Source organism: Ostrinia nubilalis, chromosome 25, assembly GCF_963855985.1.
Source record: "Ostrinia nubilalis chromosome 25, ilOstNubi1.1, whole genome shotgun sequence".
NCBI lineage: Eukaryota > Metazoa > Arthropoda > Insecta > Lepidoptera > Crambidae > Ostrinia > Ostrinia nubilalis.
The window spans coordinates 1,305,694-1,327,442 of record NC_087112.1 but is presented as its reverse complement, the minus strand read 5'-3'; the positions used below and the strand labels follow the sequence as shown (position 1 = coordinate 1,327,442).

At 38.1% G+C, this 21,749-nt stretch overlaps 1 protein-coding gene across 1 annotated transcript; it reads right to left on the bottom strand.

The window, feature by feature from the left end:
* Nucleotides 1–70: 70 nt before the first annotated feature.
* LOC135084198 (adapter molecule Crk) lies at nt 71–21,673 on the bottom strand. The gene is made up of 7 exons (XM_063978933.1): nt 21,206–21,673; nt 14,194–14,316; nt 12,186–12,438; nt 5,682–5,810; nt 4,831–4,944; nt 4,110–4,205; nt 71–3,559 (listed from the first exon to the last, which is right to left on the bottom strand). The coding sequence occupies exons 1-7, from the start codon at nt 21,253–21,255 to the stop codon at nt 3,452–3,454; spliced, it is 873 nt and encodes a 290-aa protein (XP_063835003.1). The 5' UTR covers nt 21,256–21,673; the 3' UTR covers nt 71–3,451.
* Nucleotides 21,674–21,749: the final 76 nt, after the last annotated feature.

Here is a 21,749-nt window from a genome sequence, read left to right as displayed (position 1 = left end):
TATTTTATTTATCATGCCAATTCAATCACACAGCGATAGAAATAAATAATTTAAAGCATGTTGTTCAAGATAACAATTTGTGACAAAGAATAGTATTTTTGATAAGTTATTTTCAAAACATTCGGAAATTCAAACTTATATATTTTTTAAAAGTATTTTGTTTATGTCCAGGGCCGCATTTGGAAATTGGGGTCCCCCAATTGTTCCCTTTTTTATTAGCCATCTATGATCAATATATTTTTGTAATGATTGCAATGAGTAATTAAAAAGCAAAAGTAAAACATACAAGTTCTTTCTAATATTTATTGCTAATTGTTAGACATAAACTCATTAAAAACAAATTACCAAAGTACATGACTTAAAAAAATGTACAATAAATGTAATTTATGACACGCAATCTCAAAATATATCCATATAATGTTTTCTATACAATGATAATAATATTTGGTGCATTTATCGCCAATCCTTACAATATTACAAGCAATATAATTTTAGTCAATACTTGCTATACATTTTTGAGAGAAATGTTTTAATTAAGCACTTAATGAAGTTACAAAACGAAAGCATAATTATTTAAAAGTTTTGTGTTACAAAATTCACTAATAAAAATATATAACAGAGCTCTATGCACCGTTTTAGATAGTCATTGCTTTCTGTCAATGACAAATAGATATAAAACAGACTCGGGGAGTAGAATAAAAAATATACCTACATTGTGCATTGCGGGTCTTTAACTCTATTATTGTTATAGTAAGTCTATTTTTTAATTGGTTTATCCAAAAATACTGCACGCCATCATTCAGGCAACAATCGACACTATTAATGATGTCTAAAGATGACAATGAATACAATTGGTTCAGGTTTGGATAACTAAACTGAATACAAATTATGCAAGTGACAGGGGTATAATAATAATATTGTATCCAAACTATTAAATTACACGATTACATAGTTGCATTGCTCATTGCTTTATTTCCTTAGTCTTACTTACTCAACGTTGAGCGTGTTCAATCTCGTAGGGGCAAAAAACCTATGTTTAGACTAGGGCTCTTTCAGATATCTAACTTGTTATATCTAAGTGAATTGAACGGTCACTTTTCAAAATTTTTCAAAATAGCTCCTTGAACAAATACATTAGCTTGACGTTTATTGGTATGATATTAGGGGAAAAATACCACGAATATAAAGTTTGGTCAAACACTGATCGGAAAGAGACCCAATTATTTATTATTTAGGTATCAAAATCAGATCGTTTAAATTAAGTCAATAGTATATCGGTTTAAATTTTGAATTATACATAAATGTATTACAATAAATAAATGACACAATAAATGGCTAAACCAACACTATCAAATACACTTAAATGCAGAAATCGTCCAATTTCATTGAAATGCGTAAAACTAATAAAATATTACTTTAATTTGTGCTTCAAAGTAGATTAAATAGCCATGATTTAAATACACAATAATGTAAAAGTACATAAAGACCTTACAAAATTCCTTATTCTCATAAATAAATAAATGATGTACTATAGTTGCGAATAATGTCTTAAATAAGCATACATTTTAATTGAAAATGAGCTCTACCTATAACGTGTTACGGTACAAAATTGAAAAATATCTATCCCGTTAGTGACTATTCGATGTACAATAATATTATATCGCAAATACCAATTCCTTGTTAATAACAACGCTAATTTGTAACTTTAATAACATTATAATAAGTTTCAAATTTAAACGTTAAGAAATTACAAGTTAGTACAATACACATGACCATAAACTGACTGAATATTTAATTTCAAGCTTATTTTTCAAACTGTGTATATCCAACTTCAAAAAAAATTTTTTTGTTCATAAAAACGCTTCGATGATTTTTTCAACGTTACATTTTATCATTTGGAATAATCATCAGAAATCTTGTCGTACTTACTTGATATCTGTAAGAAAACTTAATCTCATTTTTTCAAATAATCAAGTGCACGAAGCACCGTCATCGCAATAGAAATACCTATCACCCTATGTCAATGATATAAATAAACACTTCATAGGTTCTTTATATTCTATATAATATTTCAATTCTAACTCGACGCACATCAAACGTAACATTAGCTCTTATTCAATAGATAATAAGGTCTATTCTAAGATCAACATGTAACGCCCGATGTGCTGGTGTAATGGCAAACTGGAAGACCATTCAGTATCTGATTTTGTTTATTTACAAAAATAACTGATATATATATTTATTTATGAATTCTTTGGTATAAAAATATATTTTATATAACCCCTAAATAAAATAAATCGCACTTTTAATTTTGAGATTAGCTTTAAAATAATAGAAGTATATTTTTAATATTAATACAGCTGCAAATTGAGGATCTTTTTATAAAATTGACTCAATATTTTGTTGGTAGAGTTTACCTATAAGAATTCTCTGATATTGTCATCCAAAATCAGATACCGCGTCTCTCAAAATAAATCAAATGGAGACATTTTAAATGATGAAAAAATATATATTTCATTAACTCTGTAATAGACAAATACATTTTCTAAGGGTGTATATGAAAATAATATTAATAAATTGATAATAGAAGAAATAATGGGCAGAAAAAATAACTCACAATGGCGTACGAGGAAGTTGAATTAACTAAAGACGCATGTTTTGCTTTGCTTTGTGATTTTAGGTCAAGCCGACCTGTATAAACGGGGGTCATTTATGATCTCACATCGCCCCAAAAGTCCCCTTAATACGCCCCTGTGTTCCTCAAATGATTGCATTTATTAACAGCTTACAATAAAGCAATATACAAGGCCCGGTGGGCAAACTCGTTTATCTAAGACTAGAAACAACAAATATGCCTCAATAGACACTTTTAAAGGAATCTTTATTGAGATATTTTTGTCATTTATAACTTGAGATTGAGAGCACTTCGCAAATTCAAATATCTTATGACATATTGTATGTATAATGAATTTGTATAGCAAATTATGTAAAGTTCATTAAATGATTTACACTATGTAAACATTAACACAGTAGTAGTCAGGGGCGGAATAAGGGCGGTAGCGGGTCCCATTTTATCAAAAAATTACAAGAATATTCGCACTATAACAAATATAACATTTGATGATTGTGTATTTGAATTTGTAGTATACTGATAAAAAAATGATTCAAACCCGCCCATACCCCGTCCAAGACTTAATTTCACCATCACAAGCGGGGCCCTTTGATTAGCACTGCACTGCACCTCTCAACCAAACACTTGACAAAGTCCGCCAACTATGAGACTAGCTCAATCATATAAGCCTAGAGGGCGCACTTACACCGCAAGGAGTTACCCAAGCTCAATAATATGAGTCTAGCGGGCTCACTCACACCGCATAACTCTGGAGGCCAAATACTGTCTAACCTGACCGCTGCGGGCCCCGCCCTTAGTCCAGCCCTGCGTGCCAGGCACTTAGCTCGCCGCGTTGTCGTCCAGGAATTCAACGTACGTGAACGGGAAGTGGCCACGCTTCCCATTCAGCTCGCCTTCCCACTGCCCGTTCATATTCATCTTTATAACCTGCAATTTTAGAGACATTATAATTACCACCAAAAAGGACAAGACAAACAACTATTTATTATTTATTTATTTTTCAAACTGAAAACCAGATAAGTCCGATCGCAATCACATATTAAAAATTTGTAAGTTCATCATTTTCTTCCCAAATATTGGAGGTGCCGTTTCGTCAATATACTATCCACTATTTATCGAACGAAACGAACTAAAGTCGCTGACATAGCCCGACGGATTAGCAAGCTGAAGTGGCAATGGGCAGGGCACAGTACGCAGAACTGACGGCCGATGGGGCAGCAAGGTTCTGGAATGGAGGCCGCGTACCGGAAAACGCAGCGTAGGACGTCCACCCACAAGGTGGACCGACGACATCGTAAATGTAGCGGGAAAGTGCTGGACGCAGGCCGCTACCAACAGGGTAACATGGAAAGCATTGGGGGAGGCCTATGTTCAGCAGTTGACGTCCTATGGCTGAGATGATGATTGATTGATTGATGATTTATCGAACTCTATCGAAATCGCTTCATAAATGATGAATGGATGAACCCAAACTTACCTTAACTATCTCTCCTTCTTCTAGTTTGAGAGCGGTCTTGTCGTACGCATTCGGCACCCGGGTTTGTCTCACTCTAGCCAGGGCTGGTAACGTCCGCTATAAGTGCATAAAATGAAAATAAATTACATAACCAAATATTTATTACCTAATGAAAAAGCAACACAGCGCAATTACAACAGAAATACTTTAATCAGATAATATGTATTAGTAGTAGAACGTGAATCTCATCTGATATAGTCTGGTTGCCGAGCACGTAGAATTTTGTCCAATGACCCCAAGCTACCTATTCTTATAGCTTTTATTACTGTCGCGCTCGCACACTCACTGCTGCCGCCCGTCGCACAGTCGCGACAGCAATATAATTACGCGCGAGCGATAAGGATAGGTAGCTTACAAAATTCTACGTGCTCGGGAACCAGACTTTATTAAGTTTGCTTTTCAATCTGACCGAGAAGTAAACGAACGGCCCACAGATTGGGAATCCATTTTTACGATTTTGGTTTTATAGTTATAGTACCTATGTGCTCGCAGTATATTGAACTTAGGTGGAAAAAGTTCTAAGCTCAAGGACGTTTGGTTGCAGTCTACAGGATACAGTCTGATATTTGGGAATCCATTTGAACGATTTTTTTTTGTGTCGTACTTTCGTGTAAGGTATGCGGAATTTCGGCCTGCGTTAAAAGTAAATATTAACAGTAAGGAAATTCACTATTTAATTTACCTGTAGATTTGTGCTGTGCTGTTGAGTGTGCTTATTGGTGGGCGGGCTGGGCGGATCACCCAGCTGGTTCTTGGCCTCCGACGGCGGGTACGGAACGCCGGAGGGGTCCAAAATCTGTCGACATAAACATGTGGTTTCAATAAAAAGTAGTAAGAAACCGAGTTCATAAACTCGGATGGATCTGCATTTTTTTTTAATCCGACAATATGGATCTAGAAAACTATGAGATCCGCAGGAAAACCAAAGTAACCGACATAGCCCGCAAAATTGTCATAGTGGGCGGGGCACATAGCTCATAGTGGGCGGGGCACATAGCTCATAGTGGGCGGGGCACATAGCTCATAGAGCTTGGGGCAGAAGAATTCTCGAGTAGCGACCACAGGCCGGTAGCGCACGACCGGCAGTTTCGGAAATCCTTGGGGTAAGCCCTTGTCCAGCAGTGGACGTCATTTGTCTGAAACAAACGAACTTACCCTCTGCACACAGGGCACGGGTATAGAACCATTGCGCCCCTGGCTGTAATTTGCCATCAGTCGCTCCGCCTAGCTCGCCTGGCTAGCGCGCCGAGCTAGAAGTAGCCTTACCCTCTGCACATAGGGCACGGGGATGGAGCCGGTGCGGCCCTGGCCGTTGCGCGCCGTCCACCAATGCTCCTTGTCACAGTCGATCACCATCAGCCGCTCCGTCTAGCTCGCCTGGCTAGCGCGCCGAGCTAGAAGTAGTCTTACCCTCTGCACATAGGGCACGGGGATGGAGCCGCGTCGTCCACCACTGCTCCTCGTCACGGTCGATCACCATCAGCGCTCCGTCTAGCTCGCCTGGCTAGCGCGCCGAGCTAGAAGTAGCCTTACCCTCTGCACATAGGGCACGGGGATGGAGCCAGTACGGCCCTGGCCGTTGCGTGCCGTCCACCACTGCTCCTCATCGCGGTTGATGACCATCAATCGCTCCCCTCGGCGGAATGGCAGGTCGTCAGGGTCCTGTAACCAATGTGGTGATTACATTACTATTTCGGTGGCCGATGAGATCAAATACATTACAGGTCTGAGACGTGGTCGCTTACTATGGGCCTCATAAGAAGGCTCAAGGTCACCCAAAGAGCGATGGAGCGTGCTATGCTCGGAGTTTCCCTGCGTGATCGAATCAGAAATGAGGAGATCCGTAGGAGAACCAGAGTGACTGACATAGCCCGCAGAATCGCTAAAATCAAGTGGCAGTGGGCGGGGCACATAGCTCGGAGAGCTGATGGCCGCTGGGGCAGGAAAGTTCTTGAGTGGCGACCACGAGCCGGAAGACGTAGCGTGGGCAGGCCTCCACCTAGACAGTGGTTCTTAACCTTTAAGTCATGAGGGACCATTTTAGAGCGAACGCATAACCCAGTCAATGCCTAAGGTATGGGAAGGGTGAAATTGACATGAAGAGTGACAAGCATGTAGACATCCAGACAGTCGCACACATACACACACGCACGAATAAACATCACCTATACCTACTTGTAATTCATGACATAGCCCGCAGAATCGCTAAAATCAAGTGGCAGTGGGCGGGGCACATAGCTCGGAGAGCTGATGGCCGCTGGGGCAGGAAAGTTCTTGAGTGGCGACCACGAGCCGGAAGACGTAGCGTGGGCAGGCCTCCACCTAGACAGTGGTTCTTAACCTTTAAGTCATGAGGGACCATTTTAGAGCGAACGCATAACCCAGTCAATGCCTAAGGTATGGGAAGGGTGAAATTGACATGAAGAGTGACAAGCATGTAGACATCCAGACTAGGGTTTGTACCCGGGTAATCCCGGAACCGAAAGAACCGGGAAAACCCGGGTTTTTTCGACAGCTTAAGAACCGGGTTTTAAAAATTCAAAACCCGGTTCTTTCGGTACTTTCGGGTTTTGCATATTTATCTAAAAATCTGTTATAGGTATTAGGCATGAGTCGTAACAAGAACATTGCGAACGTATAGAGAACCTAAAGATATCAGATTAGCTACTAATAAAGATTACCTACTTATTGGTTTTGTATTTTGTTTTTTTTATGAAATATGTAAATATTTGAAGCATTTTTCTTACAATTTTTTTAAATCACTGGCATATTTTTGTTTGCGCTTACGCTGCGACAGGTTATACAGAAGATTGACGAGTATAACTTGCCACTATGCTTGGCGTTCGTAGACTATGAGAAGGTCTTCGATTCGTTCGGGTCTTGGGCAGTGCTTACAGTCTCTTCAGCGGTGCCGTATTGACTATCGATATATCGAGGTGCTGAAGTGGTTGTACAAAAACGCCACCATGTCGGTCCGAGTACAGGAGCAGAGCACGAGGACGATTCCTCTGCAGTGAGGCGTTAGGCAGGGAGATGTTATATCTCCTGAACTGTTCACCACTGCATTGGAAGACGCTTTCAAACTCCTTGAATGGAAAGGATTCGGCATAAACATTAATGGCGAGTACATCACTCACCTTCGGTTTGCCCACGATACTGATTGTGGTCATGGCAGAATCGTTGTAAGATCTTGGTACAATGCTCAAAGACCTTAATCGAGTTTCCTAACAGGTAGGCCTGAGGATGAATATGGACAAAACAAAGCTTATGTCCAATGTTCATGTTGCGCCCTACCCAGTTTCGGTTGGGAGCTCAATCCTCGAGATTGTTGACGATCCAGCTAGGTAGGTCCAATTTCGAAAAGGGAGTCAATCGTCGAATCCAACTCGGCTAGGCAGCGTTCGGGAAACTACGCAACATCTTTTCATCCAAAATACCTCAGTGCCTGAGGACGAAAGTCTACAACCAATGTGTGTTACCAGTGATGACTTATGGCTCGGAAACGTGGCCTCTCACTATAGGCCTTATACAGAAGCTCAAAGTTGCACAGCGTGCTATGGAGAGGGCTATGCTCGGTGTTTCTTTATGAGATCGAATCAGAAATGAGGAGATCCGTAAATGAACTAAAGTAGCGACTTTAGTTCATTTACGGATCTCCTCATTTCTATGTCAGCGGATTCAGCGGACATAGCCCGACGCGGACGCAGAACTGACGGCCGATGGGGCAGGAAGGTCCTGGAATGGAGGCCGCGTACCGGAAAACGCAGCGTGGAACGTCCACCCACAAGGTGGACCGACGACATCATAAAGGTAGCAGGGAAGCGCTGGACGCAGGCCGCTACCAATCGATCAACATGGAAAGGATTGGGGGAGGTTTATGTTCAGTAGTGGACGTCCTATCCTATGGTTTAAAATTAAATGATGATGATGATGATATTTTTGTGTGAGAGTTGGCAACACTCCTTCTTCTTTATTTGCTTTGCATCTGACAGTCAATATATTAATAGTCAAATATATCGATAAGTTGGATGAAAAAGACTGATTGTGGTGTAATACCTCAATTGAAAACTAATTATTTTACTTTTTTTTTTTTTTGGGAGTAGAATTTAGTAAAAATAGAAAAATATTGTAAATCATGTTTGTTGATTATTCCTAGTCTATTCAAAGAAGTGTTATTTCAATAAAAAAAACATAATCAAAATATTGTTTTTTTGGAACCGAAAGAACCGAAAAAACCGGGGCTCCCGGTTCTTATGACCACCAGACCCGAAAAACCCGGTTCCTCAAACCAGAACCGATTCTGCATTCCCTAATCCAGACAGTCGCACACATACACACACGCACGAATAAACATCACCTATACCTACTTGTAATTCAATAGTGTACTTAAGATTAAGTTTCATTTTTATAGTAATAACACTTCTATTCTTTGTCGGCCGTTTGGTGTAGTGGTTCGAAACGGACTACTATTCCGGAGGTAGCGGGTTCGATTCCCGCACAGTACAAACATTTGTGTGCATGAACATATATGTTTGTATTGGACTGGGTGTTTTCTATGTATCATAATAGTATGTATTTACAAGAAAAAAAAGTATTTAAGTATGTTTATATCCGTTGTCTAGTACCCATAGTACAAGCTTTGCTTAGTTTGGGACTAGAAGCGCAGTGTAAAATGTCTAAGGATATTTATTTATTTATTTTATTCTGTAATACCTACTTATTCACGCAATATTGCAATAGTTATTGTATAGCTCCGCCATTAATTTTAGATTAAGCCAACAGCTCATAACTTGTACCACAAGCAATACTTTTTACCCGGGCGAAGTAGCTGCTGCCATACATGTGTAAGTTTTTGCATACTACCCGCATAATATTTTTAATACTTTTAATAATGTGTCGAAATTTTGTTTTTTTTCTACCTTAAAAAATTCTCATACTATTATACTTAAAAAATTGTTATTTTCTTAAATGTTAATATAATCTATTTATTTATAACATAGACCATTGTATGGGGTGGAGGGTTGGTAACCTGAGACACAGGAATCTTCCTAGTTCAGGTATCAACCCACCAACATTCTTACTTTGTTTTTCCTGATTGTTTGTTATCATAATATGTATTATCTGTTATGTTGGTGAGAAATAAACATTACTTTACTTTACTTTACATTATAATGTGGCAGAGCATACGTGAAGTCTCTATGACTTTTAACGTCTCAAAAAAAACCTCCCGTGTCGCTCCTATACCCCAGGCTTTGATTCAGTTAAGCGCTAGAACTTATAACAGAAGCCTTTGATGTCATTAATTAATAATAATAATAAATATCCTTAGACATTTTACACTGCGCTTCTAGTCCCAAACTAAGCAAAGCTTGTACTATGGGTACTAGACAACGGATATAAACATACTTAAATACTTTTTTTTTGTAAATACATACTTATTATACATAGAAAACACCCAGTCCAATACAAACAAATATGTTCATGCACACAAATGTTTGTACTGTGCGGGAATCGAACCCGCTACCTCCGGAATAGTAGTCCGTTTCGAACCACTACACCAAACGGCCGAAAAAATTCGCTAGCTCTAGTTTGAATTTTCATAATGGTATAGGAAGTGACATTTTATCAATATTTTATCTTCATCAATAAGCTCTAACGCTAACATAATTAAACTCTTAAATAATTAATTATAAAGGTAAACCCAATGAATTTGGAAATGCAATCAGCAAGGAAAAACATAATAATTGGTGTAAAGCTTTTTACGATAGATAGTTAATAAGGAAAATAACACTTTGTTTTCCATATAAAGCAAAATAAAATATTCGTTTCATCGCCTAAACTACTATTAAATGTAAAATTATTTTATTAAACGTTTTCTACTTTATTAGCACGTAATTTTTATGATTTATACCTGTTAATACCTGTAAATTTCTTTTAACGATCTTTTTGCGGCATTTTTTGCACCACATTATCAATTGAATTTCTCAGTTGGCGTGTGAACAGCGTTTCTTGTCAATCATAAATTAATCGAAATTAATTATATTAATTAACTAATACATCAGCGACTAGAAGCGGATTACGCCGTGTATCCAAGAACCGATTTATTTTTACGCAGTCCAGACGTGGGACATAAGGTAGTTTCAAACAGTAGGGTCTTAACACTTTATAACTAGTTTGTGTTGATATGTATAGTCTGATCGCCGAACACGTAGAATTTCGTCCAATGACCCCAAGCTACCCATCCTTAGCGCTCGCACACTCACTGCGGGCGCCCGTCGCACAGTCGCGACAGCAATATAATTACGCGCAAGCGGTAAGGATAGGTAGCTTGGGGTCATTGGACAAAATTCTACGTGCTCAGAGACCGGGCTTTAGTAGAGAATCATTTTACAAAGAAGATCATGTTGATTCTGGTAAGATTTCTTTAACTGGGGATCAGTTTCAGTATCTTCGACAAGGCTTGTAATTTTAGAGATTCAATTCAATTCATTTTAGATTCGAGATGTTTTATCAAAAAACAGGTAGAAACGAAGCCTCTCAAAAACAGCAGTTAACATGGATATTAAAAAGTTTGTGGCAAGATGTCTAAGAAAAAAATCGTAGCAACGCGGTCGTTAGGACACAATTAGAGTTCAGCCATCCAGTAGTCAAAACGAACCTACTGTTTTATTTTCTATTGTGTACCTATTTGAAAAGAATATGAGTGATCTGCTGAGTCATCGTCAACCTACATTCATTCCATAGGAAGTCTAATATTGGATATAACATCGGAAAAGTTTAAGCAACATGCACTATTTTTTTTTGTTCTTATTCAATGTGGTGGTATGCAATAAAGATTTTTTATTATTAATTCTTAATTGTTTTTTAATGAAATGAATTACATTGCGTTGTATAGTCAATTAATCATTACAAAGTAGTAAATAACTTTTCCTTTTACAAAGTTAAACAACACAAACTTTCACTATTCAAATAACTCATTATTTTTTTGCGGATTAATGATGTTAACATCAAAAGCGAAAAAACAAATACAAATGAAAATATGCTAGCTAGAAATGTTACAGTCTTTTATATTGTGAGTTTTGAGAGGTAAATTAATTGAATTGTAATAATGTACACAACGAGAATGTTTCTGACTGATTTTCAACTTTATATCTTTGAAAGAATATGTTTCAAAACTTTGAGGAAATTGACATTTTGACTAGGTTTATGATGTGATGATCGTGATGTCGGCTGTCGAATAGACTCATGATATAGATGACCCACGCTGAACTGTCCCGCCAAACTCAATGACAGGGGGGCGCTACCATCGTTCAACTTTATGGTTTCCAACATGGCAAAAATCGGAACCAGCGATTCGGTATTGACGGTGGCGCCCCGCTGTCAATGTCATCGATAGGACAGTTCAGTATTTTGGAACTATACCATAAATCTGGTAAAATAATCATGAAAAGTTACATCTCAAAATTATACTGAATTTTACAGAAACCCAAACCAAGCATATAAACATAAATATTTAAATACTATTTTTGGGAAATAAATCCAAATAAACAGAAAAATAAGAATAGAATATGTTCCAGCACACAAATTAATTTGTTGTGTAATGCCCATTTTCACCATCAATCCCTAATTTTTAAGTGACACCTATGGTAACACATGACAGGAATTTTGTTTTCATAGGGGTCACATAAAAATTAGGGATTGATGATGAAAACGGGCATAAAACAACCAAAGTTCAACTATAAGATAAGGCTATAATATAAAATAAGGCTAAGAACTCACGGCGCGATTTTCACCCGCGCCCGCGGCGGTTGTGGAATTTCGGTTTTGTTTCAAAACTCACGGGAGCGGTTATTTGCGCGGTTATTCTAAGAACTCACTGCTAAGTCACTGGTACAAAATGGTCGCCCGCCGATCGGGCGGGATTTCGCGCGGCCGAAAACCGCCGAGCGGGACCCGATTACAACCGCGCCCGCTGCGGGCGAAAACCGCGCCATGAGTTCTTAGCCTAAAAAAGGTTGCCATAAAAAGGATACTCACACTACCATCAAAGTCGAACTTCGCTATCACCAACTCCAATACTTGGTGCGGGGTGGGGGGCGGTGGAGCGGCGGCGCGCGCGCGTGCCTGCGGCAACGGCCTCACTAGCGGCGTGGTGTCCAAATAGTGGAGGCGGTAGAAGGACAATAGCGACGGCATATCCGCGAATAGCTGGTCACCGATCCGGTACCTGACCGTGCTGTCTGATGATACCACGCGGTTTATTATGTAGTGGGACACTCGGTCGTCTTCCCTGTGGGACAAAGAGTGGGTGAATAAATATACATAGCCTTGTTATGGATAAAGGGACAGTAGGAGTAATATAGATAGTGGAGACGGTAGAAGGACAATAGTGACGGCATATCCGCGAATATCTGGTCACCGATCCGGTACCTAACCGTGCTGTCTGATGATACCACGCGGTTTATTATGTAGTGGGACACTCGGTCGTCTTCCCTGTGGGACAAAGAGTGGGTTGAATAAATACAAGCCTTATTATGGATAAAGGGACAATAGGACCAATAGTGGAGACGGTAGAAGGATAATAATAACGGCTTATCCGCGAAGAGCTGGTCACCGATCCGGTACCTGACTGTGTTATCGGAGGATACCACGCGGTTTATAATGTAGTGGGACACTCGGTCGTCTTCCCTGTGGGAAAAGAGTGGGTTAAATAAATATAGGCTTGTTATAAATAAAGGGACAGTAGAAGTAATACAGATAGTGGAGTCGGTAAGACTAGGGATGGTATGTCCGCGAAGAGCTGGTCACCGATCCGGTATCTGACTGTGCTATCGGAGGATACCACGCGGTTTATTATGTAGTGGGACACTCGGTCATCTTCCCTGTGGGACAGAGATGATTGAGTTGCACAGGGAAAAAACACAGAGCCTTGATGGTGGAAAAATATACATTTCGCGGGCGTCAAGCCTAGGGGTATTGCTACTCAGGTTTGAATATGTAGAACTAAAGCCTGGTCCGTGAGCACCTAGAATTTTGTCCAATGACCCCAAGCTACCCATCCTTATCGCTCGCGCGTAATTGTGTTGCTGTCGCGCCCGCACACTCACTGCGGGCGCCCGTCGCACAGTCGCGACAGCATTATAATTACGCGCGAGCGATAAGGATGGGTAGCTTGGGTAAATTCTACGTGCTGACGGACCAGGCTTTACCAGGTACATAATGCTAAATGCGCCTCCTGTTGTCAGACTTTATCTGCGATTTATGACAAACGCCTCCATTTGTATGGCGGGATAAGAAGTCTGGATTGAACGTATGTTTTAACAAGTCTGCTGCACAACCCACATTATTTTCACTCTAGTACAAAATGGTACAGAATCCTTCGAGTGTGGGGCCGACTCGTACGTGATACAATATTGGCACACAATACTCACTCAAACATTGCTATGAAACATAATATTACAAAGGAGACTCGCCTTTAAATTTTTATCATCTCTTGTTGACAAGCGTAATTAAATAAATCGTTAAGAGCGAATCTTATCGATTTTAACGATCCATAGAATTTACAATGTGTTCTCGTTTGGGTCCCGATCGATTGTCCATTGAGTGACAACGTAATAGCTTATTGTTATTCATTTATATTAGTGTACTGCATGAATTTGTTGTATAAAGCCAGCATAATGATTTACTAATACATTTTGAACTTTATCTCCTAGTGTCAACCTGGAAACCGATCCTAGACCTCAGTACCTGAGGATTCTGAGTCGATCTCTCTAGTAGTAATATTCCTCAAGGTTGTACCAATTTCTATCAGATCCAAGTCGAGCTGCTTATTTCGTCTCGTACTTATAAATCATCAGGTCATCCACTGCAGAAGGACCACCCTTTTTCAGAGGAAAAGGGCAGGATTTGGCCTACACTTCCCACACCCAGACCAGTCTGATTGGGAAGGCCTGATGTTCGCATATTCCTTGGTCGCCTCTTACGACATCCAAGGGAAGAGTGTCGGAACCACACGACCAATTTATAAATAAAAGTATCAACTCACCTGACGCATAGCACATAGTCCCCTTGTATAGTCTTCGAGTCTCTGACCAGGAACACGCCACTCTCAGTCTCGTTCAGCAGAAGTCTCGTGGCCTCGGCGCGCGACAGCTCGCGGAAATACCAACTGCAAAGGATAATAAACGGTAAATACTTCGACTGTAGGCTGGATTTTGAATGGACAAGGATACTGGAAACGTTGGGACTATGGTCAACACAAAGTAACTCGTACGTGCGAGTTCTTAAGACTCCCCGAAGAGCGCAGAGTCGCAGACTACTGACTTTTAGGCTGGTTTAGTGTCACGCGGACTGCCAGTGCGGATCGCTCAGCACAGCCGATCTGTATGAACTGCTAGGGAGCGGAGCGGTTCCTCCGGAACGCATTACTCTAAAACGCTCCGTAGAAGTTCATACAGATTGGCCGTGCGGAGCGGGTCCGCACCGGACGGTCCGCGTGACACTAAACCAGCCTTAATCGGCCGTGGGCCCAATTTCTTTTTTCTATGAAGAATCGGCGGATACCAAATCGGTGTAATGTGCACAGTGCACTTTCATACATGTGACTTGACTTGACTTAAGGTCCTATGTCCCCTAGATGGGGCAGAGGGCGTCCATACATGTCCATACTGATTAACAGCCCAACCCAACCAAAAGTCGGTGGCCTGCGTCTACGCTTATGCCACGGGATTCTTTTAGGGGGGAAATTCATATGATCCCGTCGCCAAATCTTGGATTTACAATCAGCTTAGAATGCCTGCTTGGGTTTGGATCTTCTTGAGGGGCCTTGCAGAAATAATAACTTTTCCGGTCATATCATTCGTGGGACATACAGCATTCGATGCCAAACATGTCACGGGCTCTCTCATATGACTAGTACAACAGACGACGCGCGACCTTGGACGAATAAACCACTGGACGCGTAACGAGTGACGTTTTCGTCTTTACCCCGCTAGCACTTACCAAGGCTAAATTAGCCATGGTAAATGTTGTCAGGTTGTCACTTTGTCAGTATGACGCGAGCTCTCGAAGAGTAAAAATATCACGAAAAATGGGTAAATGCGCCGTACTTTATTGCAAAAATTATTCCGGTCACACAAGAAATGTTTCTTATCACGCGTAAGTACATTTTAAATCTATTATAGTAGCTATTTTTTCGTAAAATAAATAAAATTTGATATGTAAACAAAATATGATTACGTCATTTTAAAAAGTACTCATTGTACATGTAAATGCTTAAAACATGTAGCATATTTAATTTGGTTGGATTATAGGTTTCATTCATTCATTCACATCTCATTTTTTATGACGTAAAGGGCTTGAAAAATGTCGATAAGTTCATCGATATACCAAACAAACTGAAACTGAAATTATTCAAATTAATTTAAGATTTCCAGTGGATCCAAATAGAAGGAGAAAGTGGATAGAGGCAGTCAGAAGACAAAATACGTGGATTCCAACTAAAAACCACTGCATTTGTAGCATTCATTTTGCGGAAGAATGCTACAATGCCAATTCTACGAAACAGAGAAAACTGCACAAAGATTCTATACCTACATTGAATTTGCCTAAATTTGTAAGTACAATCATCATCAAATTTTATTAGATATTTTATCTTAAAAGTCAACTAATTCACCAAAATATCAGTAGACAAAAAACATTTATGGTTCAAATTGTGTAACTGGTAGGGCTCAAAAGATAAGGAGACATATAAAGTGCCCTAAAGGGCTACCTTTTTTAGGGTTCCGTAGTCCTGACAAGGAACCCTTATAGTTTTGCTATGTCTGTCTGTCCGAGGTTTTGCTTGGAAACTATTGGCACTAGAGAGCTGTAATTTTGTGGAGGTATGTATATTAATCACGCCGATAAAACAGTAAGATAAAATTTTGAAAAAAAAATATTACGGTAGCTAGTTGCTTTACATCTAGGGGTAGGTACATGTAAAGTGGGGGTGATTTTTTTTTATCTTCTACCTCATCGTGTGGGATATCGTTGGACAGGTGTTTTAAAATTGCTTAGGGGTTTCTAAGGCTATTTTTCCATTTAGAGATCTGTTTGCAAATTATTAAAGTTTAAAGTGCCAATTTTTTTTCGAGTCCCCTCTAAAAACAAAACCGTTAGCTTGAAAAATCTGGGAAAATTCATAATAATAATTTATTTTATGAACTTTCAAGGAAAACTATAACGGTTAAGATACATCACTTAGTTTAGGAGTAATAGTCATTTGACTCATGTATTATACTTAACTAATAAAAATTCCTTAGAAGAAAATACAAAAAGTTACTTTAGATGAAGTAATTGCTTGCTTCTAAAATATATTGTGTTAACGACGGACAACAACTACGGAACGTGGCCCCCGCCCGACACGCACTTGGTCGGTTTTTTTTAAATTATCTTTGACATTCATAAGTGCCAAAACACTGGTCAAATTTGAATAAAATATTTTTGACGTTGATTGATTTTTTGGCTTTATTTTAGTCACATGAAACAAAAGATGATGAGATCCACACAGATGGAACATACAATTTAAACTTTTCATTGAATCTAAATATTAATAATATCATCACAAAAATACGCCAAATGACTACGATTATAGCCTGACCGGGAATATAAAAACCCTCGCCATGTTGCGGAAAACTAATGGTACTAATTTCTTTTAATGGCAACAGTAACTGAAAACTTCATTGACATGTCACCTTGCATGTCAGTCTATTGCTGTCAAAGTGTAAACAAACTTTATTTTAAATGTGCGCAATTGGTTTTATGAATTAAATTGCTAAAATATTTTTATAGTCGTGAAAGAAAAGTGGTTCACAATGTGTTAAAGTATTTGTCGAAGAGAAATACTAAGGGTTCGGACAATATTTTCATTGAATAATGTTTCCGACAAAGGTTGTCAAATTGACTGACATGTTTATCGTATAGTACAGTCCACTATGAAAATTAGATGTGGTTTGTTTCAACTACCTATTTTAAAAATTTTGTCGCTTTCTAAGTGTTGAATTTTATGGGATTGGGAAAGAAGTACCGAGTTTGAAGCGTTCATGAGCAAACATTGCAGTTGAATATTCAAGTTCTGAATTTGATTTTATTGATGAATAATAAAATAAATCTACTAGCTCGATTGATGGTTTCATTTAATTTATTTAAATCAGGTTACCTTTAATAATATTTTTTCGTTAATTTATGAAAATATCAAATTAGCCCGTAATCCTGAATCCAGATTCATAAAGTTAGCCTATTAATTTAACACAGGTACGACTGTACTCAGTGTTGCACTATCAAATGCAATTGACGCGCCTCTATGCCAGGGTTTTTATGTTCCTGGTCAGGCTATACATATTATTATTATTTTTTATTTTATTAACAGGTTTTATTTTCGGTATGCAATACCGAGGTGGAACCTAATAGATCTGTGTCATCCCTCACGTTTAGTGAAATACCGGGGTGGTTGGAACTTGATTTGGTCCATCCTGTCATCAACTGTTTTTCAATGGGACGACTTCTGAACATCAGAGAGATCTTGACTGTCAAGATACGTGAATTAGGCCACTGAACTTTTCAAAACAAAACCAACATTGGTGAAATATCTGAGCATCTTACTTGACAATAAATTGAACTGGGCGAGTCATATCGACAACATGCATAGTGCCTAGCAAACATAGCGGCCACGGGTTGTATGAGAACCACTCTATCGGCATCACTTGACTTCTTTCTGAATCTCAGACATTTAGACCTCATTATTCAGGAGGAAGCACAAGCACCCACTCTAAGACTTAAAGGAAACGATCTATGAAAGCAAAACAAGGAGACAGGATATTCCGCAATTCTGCACAAAACCCTAAAAGAAATACCCCTCATCAACAGGATAGGTACCCTGTGTACACATCTTCGACCAAAGATAATATCCAGCCTACAGCGGAAACGCGAAATTGCTCTGGAATCAATGAAGTTAGGATATACCGACGTCTTCAAAACCGAAATAAGTACTGGGAGGTCTTCTCGAATGACCTAAACATAAGAATATCAACAACATTAGATAAGAATTAAATAATCTCAGATAGTGCATCCGTACTGCAAGCGCTACAAAGCAATACATTGTCATAATGTTATCAAATTGTGTTTCATGAAATGTATAGAAATAGGCTATTGATGAAACTTTTGTCCGTGACGTGAGACAGATTATAACATTTGTTGAGACCAAAAGCTAGTTAGCAGTCGATCGTAACAGAATATTACTTGTTTATTGCTTTACGAATTTGATAATGATAACACAACAAAAAAATATTTCACCTAGTTACCTACCTATATGAATAATTTGTAATATTATTTGTACCTATGATTTACCAATGGCACTATAATAAACACGATACAATAATTAATTATAGTCTTTTAATTAAATAAACTTATCAATCCATAATTCATTTATCTCGTTTTGTTCATTCATTCATTCATTTACATAACTATCGATAAAAATTTACGATCTTTTCCCAGCACTAAATGTCATTATTTGATAATTGTCAAACCTCTCCCCCCGCAAAAAGTGGTTGATCGTGTTTCCTTAGAAATCTTGTAGGTTTCGTGTCCAGTGGTTTATTCGTCCAAGCGCGCGACGCACATAGGGTAGTATCTTACTGATCTAGCTGGTATCTAAATTAGATTTTTTTTCTCTTAATTTAGCGTCAATAGGTGCATTTTTTTCCTTTCAATGCTTTATTAATCTAAGCTTTCAATATAATAGTAATTTTATTGGAATATTGCAAAAATCTTATCACGCAAATTAAATGCTAGTAGAATTCGACAATAACGCCAATTTTGCAGAATTTTCCTTAACATGGTCGCTAAGCCAAGGTTTTAAGCGACGCACAACGGTTACTTTTGCTTCAAAGTCAGGCCATTAGAACCAAGATTTAGACATACGGAAAAAACCTTGATAACAAAAATCTAAGACAATGTCAAATTATTTTAGTAGGTATTTTTTGTTGTGCGCGATTTGTCTTTGCTTTGATTACTGTGATCAGTAATCTTAGGTATTGAAATAGTTGGTAGCCACAATTTTCTGCGTCTATTACCATAAAAAGATGATTAACATCTCTTCATCAAAATTAGTGAATTAATGTATGTAAGCTTGAAGTTTTATATCCCCAGCATAACATGAGAAATGTTAGGTTGCCCATAATTGATCAAAGATAAGCTGATTAGAAATGTTTTTAAAGTGTTTCACTTAGCAATGTGCATTGCATGTTTTCATGCCAGTAAACATAAAACGTGGTGTGAAAATCCAATGAACACAGTTTAAAGAAAAGTGAAAGTTCTAAAACATTTACAGAAACTGTTTATTTGTTCGCAGAATGTTTCCAAACATACAATTTATTCATTACACTACTGCAGTTCAGTACCATTACTGAACTTTTTTTTAATAAAATGTAAAATTTTCTTGTTTTTCACTTTTTGTAGTTTTTAATTGGCTTTAATAACTTTATGATTATGAAAATAAGCTAAGTGAAAATTATTAAGCCATGCCTGATTTAGAACTTTAGTTTTAATTATTTTAGAATGTCCATAATGACATGGAAAATAGAGAAATTGCATGGAAAATTGTAAAATCAATTTCTTCCATCCAGCTATTCAACAGATGTTTCTCCAGTCATTTCGTAAACATAAAAAAGACTGTCATGAATTGTTTTCTCATTATCTTGGTAGGTTTCAGGTTACAAATAGCTGCTTCAAAATTGTAAAGTAACCCATGACCAGTTCAGATCTAGTCGCTTGTTTATTATTAGAGTCCATCAACCTGCTGAAACCAGGACAGCTGTAAAACAACGGTTTACTGCTCCACTGAGACTTCCTGTGTGAAAACCTGCTTACAACATGCTACTATTAATACTTCAACATTATGGTAAACAGGCACATTTGTCATGGTGTTATTTGTTCTATGCAAATATATTTTTAAGGGTTTCAAGTTTCTAGTATATCTTTTTTTTATGCATAACAAGGCAGGTATTTGACCACAATCGCACCTGATGTTAAGTGGGATGCAGTCTAGGATGGTGCATATCTGCCCTGCAAGTGCCTATTCACTCTCGCCTCGAAAAGGCCCGGATTATAGTCATTATAAGAAACTTCAACAAATAGAATATGTTGAAACTTTTGGTAAGAGCTAGCCTCCTCAAAACCTATTGCTCTGCTATGATATCTTAGAATAAGAAGAAATGATGAAAGATAAAAAATTGACAGAAATCTGCTTTTTAGTGGTTTCTAAAGTCTGACAAAAAAGAAACAAGCACTATGTTTATTAAACAAAATATAATAAGTTGTAAATATTTAAAACATACAATATTCATAATTTCTATGTCCTCAAACTATTGTTAATGTATTTAAAGCTAGTTTAGGTAATAAATAACTATCTGCATGTGAATAAAGTCATGCAGAAGTAATTATAGCAAGGCATTTGATTTCTCTCAACAAGGAAAATGCTATCAAACTGCAATGCAAACCCTAAATAATTGTTTGTTTATTTACTCACAAGGATATTAGTGGAATTACTACAATGTTCAAATACAGCTTCAGGATAGTAAATTAAATAATAGTTGTGTATATAGTACCTTAACTAGACTACTTAATAGTAAATTTAAAACAATTCCTGTCCTACAATAAGGGTCCAAGATCTTACAGTTAAAAGAGGATCACCATGTTTTCATCGTTAAGACGTTCAGTACTAAAATTCACTCTCTGAATTTTATATTATTAAATAATAACTTGTAAACACCAAACTACAGTACCATCTAAAATTGAATGCTATGGATGGAGTACTCAGGTAAAGTGCGATTTATTGTCTAGATTTATAATAACTCCAATTATTTACGCATATCAAAATAATACCCGATTGCTAACACGGAATAATTGTGTAGCGAATTCGAAAATGATATTAATTGACTCAGAAACAAACACTTCAACAGGAAAACTATGTTTCTTGCATGAATGGACTTTTGATTTAGTAATTGAGTTAATGGTTGTACCTGGTCATGTCATTGGGGTCAAAGGAGACCCCGATCCCTGGGTTCGCCATGGTACAGCCGGATCCAACACTACACTCAACAACTTCACCGGGACATCGCGGCCGGAAATGACTTTAGTCCATTATTTCTCCAGTTCCACCCAACCTACACCTTCACAACTCACACCTAACCAATGCTCAACTCAAACACTACAAATACACCCCACGGTCCCACGTTTTCAACACGAGATAATTAAAATTTGTTGACATGTATTTTTCTAGGTGTCATCAGCTAGCACCATTGATGTTCACATCAAAACACATGTTTCCGCAATCGCTGCGTCTCTGAATAATCACCGCTTTCACATGCACGCCTTCCTAACTGACTTAAAGACGTACAAATACAAGATTATCTATAATTAAACCAAATTATAAATAATTTCACGGAATCACACACGCGAAGAGTTTAATGAATGACGCATAGACAAAATTTAACTTTTTATTTTTTTGACGCATAATCTTCCAAAAAGAGCGTTGTCTATGGATTAGGTTAAGGCTACACTCTA

Excerpts from the sequence above, each read along its gene's own strand:
- LOC135084198 (XM_063978933.1), bottom strand. The coding sequence starts at position 21,255 with ATGGCGAACCCAGGGATCGGGGTCTCCTTTGACCCCAATGACATGACC. Across the intron at positions 14,317-21,205 it reads GACCCCAATGACATGACCAG|TTGGTATTTCCGCGAGCTGT; the intron begins GTACAACCATTA and ends TATCCTTTGCAG. Across the intron at positions 12,439-14,193 it reads GACTATGTGCTATGCGTCAG|GGAAGACGACCGAGTGTCCC; the intron begins GTGAGTTGATAC and ends TTTGTCCCACAG.